The 13,398-nt window shown below is 38.4% G+C and overlaps 1 protein-coding gene across 1 annotated transcript in view; it reads right to left on the bottom strand.

Annotated features, from left to right (window-relative positions):
* CYP7B1 (cytochrome P450 family 7 subfamily B member 1) overlaps window positions 1–13,398 on the bottom strand; it is a 187,297-nt gene that overhangs the window by 11,703 nt on the left and 162,196 nt on the right. Inside the window, exons 3-5 of the mRNA XM_082364829.1 lie at window positions 12,584–13,171; window positions 11,911–12,117; window positions 1,837–2,012 (exon numbers count right to left, since the gene is read on the bottom strand). Coding sequence (XP_082220955.1) covers window positions 1,837–2,012; window positions 11,911–12,117; window positions 12,584–13,171 — 971 coding nt within the window. The remainder of the gene's footprint in view (window positions 1–1,836; window positions 2,013–11,910; window positions 12,118–12,583; window positions 13,172–13,398) is intronic.

Genomic DNA, 13,398 nt, shown 5'->3' with positions numbered 1-13,398 from the left:
TATTTATAGAATGAATGATTACATAAGGCCTTGCCAAATCACATAAAATTGGTTCTGAACTATACCATTTTTTTTCTGTGCCAATAACTATCAGCATTCCACAACTAATTTCAAGGAAACGATACCATAGCAAAAATTAGCTAGTTGATTTTAACATTAGTCAGGCATAATTGGCTAATGTTAAGTCTAGTAAATAATAGAGAATGCTCATCAACTCAAGCTAGAGCTGCCCTAATGATGCTAAATCAGAGTTCACAATACTGCAATTTTGTTCTTCCCACTGATTTAGTATGAGGCAAACCTGTCCGACTACTATTTATTATGTAAAGTTTGGGCATTGCTATTTAGCATGCCACAGGAAAAGTATAAATCGACACAGTTTCAAATGTTTAGCTTTGATATTGAAATTCCTAAAAGTCTAACTCATGGTCTTTTCCATCATGGCGGCAGGGTTGGGGATAGAGAATAGGAGGATCCCTAAGACCTTAAAAAACAGTGGTGATTTGGTAAACATTTATTATTTTTTGATAACTTTAATGTTGATTTTACTATTGTGACATGAATAATAAACTTGATGACTAGCAGGATAATCACATAATAAAAATACTAAGCAGAAATTAAATTGAAAATTGTAGATAGAAATGAAATTTTTTAAATTTTAAAATATTTTTCAAATATTAGCTATTTACTTGCTTTACTTATTGACCACCTAGTTACGTGTGGAATTTCTTTTTTTGATATTTACAAACGTGGTGATGAAGCCTGCTGTCTGCAAAAATGTTCATTCACTCACCGATACCCTACTTCTGATTTGCTATCATTATTCACGTAACGCCTCTTCTGAAATGCATAGAAACCATATGTACATTCTCCCCTCACTTAAAAAATTTTGCCTTTGCTGATGAAATAAATGCTAATTATCTCATTGTATTTGAAGTCTGTCCTTTTCTTATTAATTTCCAAAATTCAACAAGATTTTAATCCAGCCTGGCTGAAAAACATCTTAGAAACTGGGTTTAAAAGTGGTTCAGCGCTAAACTGCTCAAAAAGAGCACAGAAGTTTCCCTTTGAAAAATGGCATTTTATATACAAAAACCACTGCAGCAACAATGTGACTTCCTGAGAAGCACAGGCAGAAGATGACGGTGCTCAATTTGCATGCAGGTGGTGAACCTCTGAAGTGGTATCAAGGGATGAGCCAGGGTGGATTAATTTCCAGTCTTTGATATTCATTAACTCCAGCTTCAGAAAAAAATACAAGGAGGTGACACAATTACCCTCAGAGCTTAACCTGTGAGTAGCAGCTTTACAATCTCAAGTTCATAATGCCATCCTAATTGATCAAGAAGGGGCACATACCTTTAGTAAGAGGTGAAAAAGTAGATGAGCTTAACTCTGGCAAGGACGGTATCTGACTCTGGGACAGTCAACCCCACTCTGGAAACACTTAGCAGAATAGTCATTATTTATTCTCTAAGCCACCTGTCAATAGCTAGCCCTCCATGGTTTTTAATAATTCTCTGCCAAGCAAAACTTAATTTAGGCCTAAAGTGAATAGTGTCCATCAAGGTATCAACGTTCATTTCATTTGAGGAAACTAGAGTTTAGTCTCATCGCTGTATTTCTCTTTATAGATCGTGAAACCTTTGAAAGAGAGATCCTTAAGGAAACCTTTCAGTAAATAGGAAAATGTTCCCATTGGAAGGAAAAACAGGAGTCATTAAGCTCTCTCCAATTCTTTCTGGAACAAGATGGCAAGAGAAAGAGAGATCACGAGGGAAAGGGATGTGCTTGCAGTATCTAAGAGGGAGCAATACCGGCTTAATGTTTATTTACCTCTGGAGCTTCAAAGATTTCAGGGTCATAATGTAAGACGGGAGGAAAGATGCCTACAAAGTCTCCCTCTCGCAGACAGCAGTCCTGGCTCTCTAAGTGTAGTGTCAAGTCCTCTTGAACGACGCGAAAGATGCCAGAAAAGGAGCATAGTCGCAAGACCTCAAGAATGGTGCTTTCTGAAAGAAACAAGCAAGCAACATTTTATTAAAATGTGACTGCTCCTGACAAGTGCTCTCAATTTGCCATTAAAGCTCATAAACAGTAGCTGTGATTGACAGGGAAATCCTTTCCCAATCAGATCCACTGAGCACCAGGAAGGAGCCAATGGGGGCTCTGAATGGGAGAGTGAGGAGGGGAGGGATGAGACAGCTGTGGCCCAGCCCCCAAAGCTTGGGGCATTTCACAGGCAGGAGACAACAGCGCTGTATTGGGGCAGAAAGTCATTAATTAGGAATTTTGTAGGAAAGAATGATCTGCAAGAGAGGAAGTCTGTGTTGGGGCATACACACTGGAAAGTAAAACCGTATCCCAGTTAAAGTACACCACTGGTGGGTTATTTCACCAACCTTCAGAACAGTGATGCCTTCAAAGCCAGGCTTAGGCATTTACTAACCACTTAGGCAGCCAATAGTAAAGTAATTGTAGTAGTGCTTTCTGAGATAGCTTAACACTTAATTTCTTTTATGCTAGTTGTAAATAAAACGTGAGTCAGCATTTGCTGGAAAAATTTCAAAGGGAAAATACTTTAATAGGAATCAGAAGAAACCCATATTTCCCCCAGCATCCAGGGAAAATAACAGCCACCATCATAACCTGGAAGATTCCAGAAGCTGAATGTCCTTGCTTTCCCAGTGGCCTTCACCTTTTGCTCCTAGCACGACAGATTTTATGGCTAATTTCCGGCAATTTATCCTGGCAGTTTGAGGAGGAATTCCCTTGGGAATAATATGCATAATTTGCATAAATCATTCTGATAGCATGCATATCAGCATGTAGCTCCTGTCTAGGTCTGCATCTTTGCCTTCATAATCAAAACTGACTATGTTTTCACCAGCGTGAATGGGTCTTAGAATATAAAGCTTGATTCTCTCTAATCAGCAATATGAAAAAGAGCTCCAAATTGAGCGTTCTTTCCCCCTTCACATGGTAACAAATGGTTGTATTTATGGCTTGCAATTTAGAATCTCTCTCACACACACACACACACACACACACACACACACAGAGGCCAGCTTCTTAGTGTTCAACAAAGGTCTGAAATGTAGAATAACCTATTAGATTATAGAGGTGGGCAGGTCAGTGAGGGCTTGCATCAGCCAAAAAATAAAAATAAATGCGATTTCCCCAAAATTGAAATCTACGCACAGCTTGCATAGGGCTATCAAGTAGCTTTGGGGACCTTCTCCCAGGAGGTTTTTCCCTAAGCATGCATCTGTCTGAAGAAATGAGGCTGCGGTCAGCTCTGTGTGGCCAGTGTGGTGATTCGATATGATGTACCGTGAGGCTGCTCATATTCTTTTGGACTGCCTTCGTTATTATAATCAGGCAGAGTCAAATCGGTTTGTTGGTGACAGGGCCAGAAAAGAACTTTGGTTTTGGAACATGGACTCTACTGCAGATAGCCACAAGGCAACCTGACACGATGGATTGCAGCTGGCAGGACACCAGCGACCAACATTTCTATGGTGAAAAGCAAGGGTCAGCTTCCCACGTACTGCTGCTGGCTCATGCTGGATCCACAGCACCATGACATCATCTTAGCTTGTGGTGTGAAATGGTAGCTGACATATGCGGCAGTGCTCTGCACCCACCAGGTCCAGGAGGGCTGTGGGGAGAAGAAATACAAAAGCACGATAATTGTGGGGTGGCCACTGTGACAGGGCAGGCATCCGAACAACACGGTCACATCCCATTGGCTGGCGTGCTCGCGGGAAGGGTGGCAGCTTGCGCCCACTGCAGTATCACAAGTGACAATTGGGCAAGCATATCTTATGCAGAAGTTAATCACAATAATGGAGCACAAAGTGTGGCTTAGCGGTCAGGTCATAAATGACAAATCTGTTTTACCTTCCAGTACCGGTTATGTGCGCGAGACGAGGTTGGCTCTGGATCGCAGCGATCATGCTGAGAATCATCGGAGGACAAAAGTAATGAGTGGCATTATTATCCACAAAGGAGAGGGGAGCTTCCGTGGCTCTGCGTTACAACGTACAGACACAAAAGCCGCAGCCTTGCCGCCAGCCCCAGGAAGGATGCAGGCAGGGCTATATATACGTTGAGAAGAATGACAACTGCACAATAAAAAAAAATTGCAGCCTCTACTTGTAGTTGTCATAGTTGAGCAGACACCAGCCAGTGCCACTGACAGACCAGCTGGGCCCTGGGAGGCCTTCCATGCTGCACAGTAAATTATCCTGCATGGTAGAGCAACATCTGTTTCTGTGCTAGTGCCGAACAAACAAGGCAATTGAAAACATACCAAGGGATAACCAAGCAACAGATGAACATGACCCTCATTTTTCCCCCCTTCTCACACTTGAGGTGCTAAACTTCATTGTGCAAGCACTCCACGAAAGAGAGGCCAGGTTGGTTTGATAAGGTGTTGTCAGAGAGATTTTACATATTTCCAAAATGGAAAGAAAAACCTGATAGTATTGTTATTCTTAGAATCTTCTTTCCCCCTTCTATCTTCCTTTCTTTTATACCAAAGCTAGCACTCAGTTCTCAATTCGCTCTAGAATTAAAAAAAAAAAAAAAACTTTCCATACACTTATAAATATTCAGTCTTTAAACCTAATTTGCTATACTTAGTTCACATGCCTTCAAGCATTTGTCTTCCAATTTCCACTGAATAAATGCGTACTAATGAGAACTAGAGCAAGCTGCTGAGGCAAAGCTGGGTGACTTGGGTCTGGCCTGCCACCAGCTTGTGATAGGCGGGCAAATTGAGTTAAAATGAAAAGTCTTGTCAGCTGAAATTCAACATGGTAGCCAAACAGCAAGCTGTCAATCATTCCAGCCAAAACAAGGGACTGCAGGTAATAAAAGGTCATTGTGATCATTAGTGCACTTGGCTTTCATATGCAAGTTAATTTTAATTAAACATGATCTCTATCTGTAAATGTTTTATAAAACTTGTGCATAATGGGTTGTTAATTTATACTTACATTTAGCAGGTAATAGGACCCTCTACTTACTAAACTCATTGTAGAAAAATGGCTATCAAGAATGCAAATATTTGGGGGGTAATTTACACCAGGCACTGCAAGGTGCCAACAATTGCAATTGTGATTAAGATAAGGCTGCCTGTGTTTTATTAAGAACCGAACTTTACTGACTAGTGTCACCAGGGAACTGGATTACAGAATTCCCACAATGAACTTACAATTCAAAGCCAGCCCTGTCTTCCTCACTTGGCTAGGGAGATTTGTTTCTCTTTGCAGGATATAAAAATATTCTGATTAAGTATCCCTTCTAAGCAAAAAGCTGGGGAGTATGTTGAGCTGAGAGGCTTTATAATGCGACGGGGAAGGAATATGGCAAAGGAAAGGAAATGCTGGTAGAGAAAGGAATATATACACTTTCTCTTCTGCCCTCATAGCTCAATTCTGGCTGTACTAATTGACAGATGATTCTCATTTGCAGATTTAAAGAGCTGAAGCCGTTTATGACAATCAATAATGCATGTTACAATGCAACCACAGATAAGCACATCCAAGTTTCTGCCTCACACTTAGGCCATGTCTGGATATGTGGAATGAATGCACTGTGACACAGCCAGACTGTTAATTTGGGTCATCTTAGTGATTGGTGCAGACTGTCACACCATCTGATTAGCCGTGGTGATCAGTGGATAGCGGCGGTGGCAGCAGTGAAATGAGCAGCCAGACCCTGCTGCAGTGGACTGGGGCTGAACACGCGGATGGTCTGAAAAAGGAAGTGGACAGGAACGGGAAAGGGGGCTCTGGAGGTAGTGTGCGCTGGAAGGGTGAGGGTGAGGAAATAGAGTGAGCCTCCAGATGTGCATGCGAGTTTTTACAAAACCACCTTCAAGACAGGTGAGAAGGGAAATAAGGCACTGTCGTCGTCAGACAATTTGAAGCCAAATAACTACTTTTTGGCTCCACAACTGTGTATTTTAAGTAAAGTTAAAAACAAATCTGAATTGGTACGAATGCCTACTTTCACTCTGCACTGCAGGCACGGCTTTTGGTTTACTGCTAAAATACACAAATGTAAATTCAACGTTCATATAGTCAATAAATGTACTATTAAGGAATTTCTCTGCTCAGGGCACTGGGTCACTGCCGTTGGTGGAAAAAGAGAACAGAGAATATGGATTTGGCCTTCACAGACACTACAATCTAGGTGTTAAGTAGGAAGGTACATATACACAGGAATGCTGTCCAGGATCCTAGTGAACATACTGTTCAATTTTTGATTGGATAACTCCAATGATGGCATTCAGAAAGTCCATTTTAGTAGCAAGTTATTTTTCGTACTGAGCTGAATTTTCCTCCCTTCAATTTCTACCCTTTAGAAAACACAAAGGCAAAAAAAAAATTGAATCTCTCTTCCACATAACAGCCCTTTAAAAATATTTAAAGACAACTATCATGTCATTTTTTTAATTGTCCATCAGAGATGATCTGGCCTTTAGTCTTTAATTCAGTTAGTCAATATGCCTCTTAACATGTGGCAGAGCAGGGTGTGCTATTTCAGTTGGAAACGTAGAGAGGAACTACTTCCTCTGCCCTAGATACCACACTTCTATTAATATTTTGTTGGAAGCAGATGAGCAACAGATTTTTGAAGTAATATCTCCACGGACTTGTGTTAAGCTTTCTGATATCCTGTAGGTGATCCGCTCTGACCGCTCATTACAATCACCGAGGTGGTTTAAAAAAAATAAATGTTCCATAACCGGCGAATAGCATCAGAACCACTGCATTAACTAAAACCTTTAAATCAGTGGTTTTGAACCTTGGTTGCACATTAGAGTCGCCTTGGAAGCTTGTAACGCCATCAGCCTGCACCCCAGACCAATGAAATCAGAACCTCTGGGGGTGGGACCAGGTTTGAGTACTTTTTAAAAAGCTCCTGAGATGATTCCAATAAGCAACGAAGGTTGAGAACCATCCTCTTCCGCTGGGCCACACATTTCCTCATTCTATTCTTACGCAGTTGATTTTTAGACCTAAGTACAATAATTTGAATTCTTATTAAATTTCCCTTTCAATCCTTTCAACTCCTGCTGCTGGCATTCATTATATTATCTAGCCCTCTTTGTTTTGTGCTGAGCTGAAAATCTGGCAAACATCCAAATTAGTATTTTTCACTTTTTAACCAATGTCTCCTTATGTTACATATAAAAATCTCACTACCTGATTTCTGGTGTACGCTTTGTGGGAGATACCTCTCTCTCCTCCTCCAGTTAGAAATTTCTAACGTGAAGTAGAATTTTTACCTCCTGTATATCCCCGCTGGAAGAGAGGATTTTGTTAAACTTTACTACTGCTGTTTAAATTATAGACACTTTTAATTTTTCAAATACACAATTATTTTATAATATTGAATGAGCTTTTTCAAAATAACACCCACAGTTATGACAAATACATCACACTAAGATGTTAATAGTAAGGCAAACTGCGTGTGTGTGTGAGGGGGGGATATACTGGAACTCTCTTTGTAACTTTTCTGTAAAACTATTCTAAAATAAAAAGTTTATTTAAAAAAAACCTCAAAATTCGGATGTGAACCTCTAGCCCCAACCTCACCCTCAAACCCAACTGCATTTGAGAATTCGTGATACAGATCCTTGTAAAATATAGTGGGCAAGGTCTCTGGTACATTTCTAGGGCATTTTCCCCTGAGTTGACAACGTTTATAGGTTAGCGCTGAAGTTAGGTAGAGCCGGCCTCAATTTCCGGCTCTGCCACTATCTAGTTGTATGATTTGGGTTGGTTAACTAATCTTTCTGCACCTTGTTACCCAACAATTAAATGAAGATAATAATACTTGAGGATTAGATAAGCTATACTTGTGCTTACATATATGTATATATATGTGTGTGTGTGTGTGTGTGTATATATATATATGGGCTAGTACTTGATGATCATTAAATAAGCTAATAAAAGCCTGATACATAGTAAAATAATAATTATGAATATTATCATAATGTCTCATCCTGAAATTAAGAATACAGTTAACACTATACCATGTAGCCCACATTTTCTGATCTAATCATGTGCATATCACAGCTGGCTTTGATGAATCAAGATACAAAGAACTCCTCTCCCCTCTCTGTTTGGACAATGAAAAAAGACTCCAAAAATTCTGGTATCAGATAGGTTTGAGGGGAAAAGCGTGAGTGTGGCCAGAAAACCCAAGTTAAAATCCTGCTTCTCTCCTTTACCTCCATGACCTTATTAGCCAAGTTATTTAGCACCCTGAGAATTTTCTCATCTGTAAAAATAATGACAAAATAATAGTTCCCCCAGCCCCCCAGTATCTTAAAGAAGATCATATGAAACAATAAAAGTCCATAAAATTGCTTTGAAATATTGAAGTCATGAATATATTTAACATGGACTATGTCTAATGATAATACCAGCTTGGTTCATAAATAATTGAAAATGAAGAAAACAACGTAAACATCACAGGGATGGCACTGAGGTTAAACATCATTTTCGTGATAACAATAGACAACATTTACTGAACCCATACTTTTTAAGTTATTTAAATATATTTTTCAGGTAAATCTTGAAGTAAGAAGTGGTACTCAATGAGATTATTTGCTATCCATTTACCAAAACTTCAATTTTGAGAACTTTCTCTTCTCACATTATCTTTTTTCTTATATTCTCTCTGAACCATCTTTTCTACTTTTCTTTTTCCTGTATTGGAAACCTGTAGTTCTAAGTCCTACCTCTACCCCAGGTTCTTCTTTCTGGGAAAACAAAAACATTCTTACTTTTCTTTTAGAGTTTCTCAAACTTCCATTCTATCAGCAACTTTTCCTATGGAAATTTAGGCCCCAAGTAACAGTTATTTGAACCCCATTGTATATACTATCTTATTCTAAATTTATATTTAATTGTAGAGACCTTTACTAAACACTGATATTCAATTTTAGTGAGGACCTGATAAACAGAATCTTTATAACAAGTTCCATAAGTATAAAACAATATAGTTGTGTTTTTCTTTATCTAAAAGAAAGGGGTAGAATGGTTGTAAAGAAAGATGCTCAAGAGCACTGGACAAAAGCATAAATCCATCACAGCCTCTTGCAATGGATGATTGCTCTGAATTGCGTTAACAGGCTTGATATTTAAAAGCCCACTTGATGCTACACGTTTTAAGTTTTGCTGATGTTGTGTGTATACTGATGTCAGAGTAAATCTGACACATGCGAGGCCTATAGGATTGGGCCATGAATGTCAATAATATGTGCACGATGATCACATCACGATAAGCCTATGCCCCCGCGGGCCTTGTCTTCAAGGATCACTCTAAACAAGAGAAATCATTTTTGTTTAGGAATAACATACTGGTTTCTACAGCATTCTAACTTTCCTTTCCAACTTCGCTTTATTATCAATGCGCGATGACATGCAAAATCTCTGTAAAAAAACTCCTTCCCTTTGTTTGCTCTACCAATATCAAAATTCTCCTTCCTGGTTTAAAAAAAAATGCAGCATTCCTTTCATCCTTGTGAACTTTTTTCTTAAAATAATAAAAATTCAAGATATCTTTCTTTAAAGAAATTGTACTTAGAATACATAGAACTCTTTCTTTAAGGAGATGAGATGCACATACACTCATCCCATGCAGTGCACTGTAAACATTTAATTCTGTAAATCTTGCCTTTCCGCATATAGTTCATACCCTTTTGATAGAGAGAAATACTCACAATAGAGCTATGACTAGATGCAGAGGTTATCTGTTGTGAGTCTGATTCATATAAAAATTTGCTTCAATCTGCATTGAAGATGCAATCTGATAGACATTGCTTCAAACTGTCTATCTGGAGAAAGAAAAAAGTGGACCCTATTATCTAGAAGATTCAATTCTCGTAATGAACAACACTGGCCTCTGCTGGTACCCGAGGTTGTGATGAACGGGGTCTACCTTCTAGATTGCTGAAGGTGCTTCCTGTACTCAGGTGGATCTCCAGGCACTTGGGATTGGTGAGGGTCATTTGTTGATGATAAGTGAGCTGTAAATGTCTGAGGGCTCCTGGATGAAAATCTCTAGTCTAGTGATGGACTTAAATGGACCTGGATTACGGCTCTGGAACCTGCCATTTCTTCAGCTTGAATAAATTTAAACTTGTCTGCTTTAATACCACAATTTTAAAATGGTCTTTTCTTTCAATAGTGAGAAGTTAAGAGTAAAAAGAGAGTTGATGAATTTCAACTAAATTTTAAGAGTTTATAACTGTGTTCTGAATACAAACACATATTCCTTAAAGTTTATTTGCTTTACGTCCCTGTATACATCATCTGACTCATAAAATGCAACTGAAGTTACTTGAATAAATGGGAAATGCAGCCTTGATATTCATAGGAACCAGAAATCTTTTATCCAGAAAATACTGTGTGTCTACATGAAAGCAACTACCCAGAACTTTATGCAAAGTTTATGCATTTGGTCCCCAGTCATTCTGAAAAGAAAAATAAAATAATATTTGTATTTTAATAATGCTGGGATTATTTTCCTTCTCCAAGCAAATATAAAATTACTTTGATAATGCACTTTGTTCTACAGCGGAAACTAACACAACATTGTAAAGCAATTATACTCCAATAAATAAAATTACTTTGATAATGTATGCTAAAAACGGCATGACTGAATAAGCTAGCCAACTGTCACTACAAGGCAAGCTTCCTGCTACTGCCTCTGATGGGTCTTATCCTAACCAGTGGGAACAATTCCCAGAACACTTGGGCCACTCTTCTTAATGTCAGCTGGTGGTCAACACTGATCAAGACCTGTAGGGCCTTTGCTCCCAGAAGTTCCCATCAAAGAACCTGGAACATATTTAAAAGGGAAAAAATTGAGGCCAACATGGGCTAAAATACTTGCTTCATTGTCAAATGAGGGAAGCAACAGAGATATGTAAAGACTTGCTCCTACATTTGTCCAAAGGGCCCTGGAATAGTGTATAGTAAAGAAACCACAGGATGAAATGTCAGTACAGACAAAGCAGAGAATAACTCGTTGGATTGGAATTTAACTTTGGGAATTAAAATTCATTCACATAATGAGAGTGGTCTTATCAAAACCGGAAAAGGCGAATCCACTGTCATCAAAAGCTCACTGTTACAGGCACACAGGCCTACATAGAAAAAGAAAAGTAACTTAGTCACTTCTGACCTCAAACGTATTTGAAATAGTGACCATGCATATCTCATGAACCAGTGACTATTTTATAAAATACTGACATTTCACATGAAGTAATTTGTAGTTGTGGCTTTTTCTTTTCCCTCCCTCACTCCCTCCCTTTCTTCCCTCCTTTTTTTTTTTTTTTTTTCTTCCCCAAGTGTGTTTAAATCATGAACTTCCAGTGGAAATCACTCTTACTACATTTTTGCGAATCATACACTGCAAGCTGTATAATACATCTTAATCTCTGCCTGAAAATAGAGACACCGTTTTAGGGAAGAATAAGTATGTTTTGCACACAAGTTGTCTGTCTGAAATACTTTCTTTTTCAATCCCGAATACCTTTCTCGTTAAGATAGTCCAGCATCCTTTGGAAAGCATTAACACACCAACAGATGCTCAGAGTCAAGTGACTTAATAGGCATAAACCTTTTTTTTTTCAAGTAATTGCAAAGCTTTGGTTTAGCCTTTTGCATACCTTACATAGTTAATTACCTAGGCCTTAATGTTTACATGCAATGAGAGTATCTACAGCTATAAATTACATAATTTATAATTGATGTAAATGGGTGTTATTATGTCAATTAGGCAGCTGTGTCCTCCACCTCTTGGTAAACAGCTTTGAGTGATAAACTGACTTTGCAGAGAGGTACCTTCTTTTCTTCATAACAGATAAAAATAAATTACCAAGGTAGACCAGGCTGTCCAATTGTTCTCTGGTGAGGTGGATGGAAATTCCAGGCCCTTTCTTTTGACCTGTTGACTGCAGCAAATGGTCAATTTCGTCACGCAGCACTGCCATAGCTTCTGGGTGCCGTAGAAGGTAATACATCGTCCAGAACATAGTTGGAACAGTGTTTGACACAGAGGCCCAGAGCAAGCCTAAATGATGTGCTGGGAGAAAATAAGTGAAAAGGAAGATTAATAGCGTTTATTACACTGATTAGATTTGCAGTGTGCTAATTAAAAGATGTTAGGACACAGACCCAGCCAAGGATCAGTGCATGCTAATGAGGACCAATAGGCTTCTGAAGTCTAATTTTCTGCTTAATGAGAATAGTTTAAAATGTAATGTGTGTGTGGTGGGGGAGGGGAGGGGGGATGAGATAAGAGGAGTAAACGCAGCTTAGTTATACTTTCTCATTATCCCCGTTAAGTATCTTGCATTACCATCTCAGCAAAAAAAAAAAAAAAAAAAAAAATCAATTATCACAAAGGGTTGTTTCAGAGTAAAACATTTTATCATTAGCCAATTAGAAAGAGCATAAAAATTCTCAAGGTCACCATTTTGTCTTTTTATTTCAAAGGTCTATTGTAAATTATTTTATTTTAGACAAGTCATCATTCAGAAGTTTCTTACCTCCTATTTCAGTGTCCTTGGGCGTATAGTATTTCTCCAGGATATCTTGCCTCATTTGAACAACTTCTGACCATCCTTGTAACTTAGCTAAGTTTTCTGTTGTCAACTGTTTTATAAGTTTCGTTCGAATAGACTTGATGTTTCCTAGAAGCTCAATGGGTACGCCTGATGCTAAATGTGTGAATTTGCTATCAAATTTAAAAAAATCATCTCTTAACTCAGTAATAAATGTTTTCCTATCGCCAGCGAGAACATTTCCATGTATGGCTGTAAATGTCACCTCAAATATTACTGAGCTGCAGAATGTCAACAAATATTCCGTGTCCCAACTTGTGGTTTTTAGGAATTGGGGTTCAAAAACTTGTTTTAGAGTCTGCATTGTGTTTTCCATCAGTGCGTCCAAATGCTTCCCTCGTAAAAGTTGATAGCTAGTATGAATCTTGTCGTTCAGGTCATGATATGTCATCATCTTTTTGACAGAAAATACTCTCATTAAGAATTTACTAGTGAACATTTGAAAGCTTAATTTTTGATTTTTTACCACTGACTGGTACTGGAAAGGGTCCAGGATAAATGTTATGTAATTTCCTAAAAGAAATAAATGAGAATATGAATTCATGTGGTAGTAAAACAAAACAAGATATCTGAAATTTGAGAATATCTTAATCAAAATTAGAAAGACCTTAATAACTCATACCTCAAAAGATGCAAAGTACAATAAAAATCTATTTGATTCAAAATTCCACTACATATTTCCTTTTAAAATGGAAGATGGTGGGAAAACGCTAGAAGCTTGAAGTTAAATATTCTGAAAT

Source organism: Balaenoptera borealis, assembly GCF_965194805.1.
Source record: "Balaenoptera borealis genome assembly, chromosome: 17".
Classification (NCBI taxonomy): Eukaryota; Metazoa; Chordata; class Mammalia; order Artiodactyla; family Balaenopteridae; genus Balaenoptera; species Balaenoptera borealis.
The sequence above is the reverse complement of the archived record's forward strand: the minus strand, read 5'-3'. Positions and strand labels throughout refer to the sequence as shown.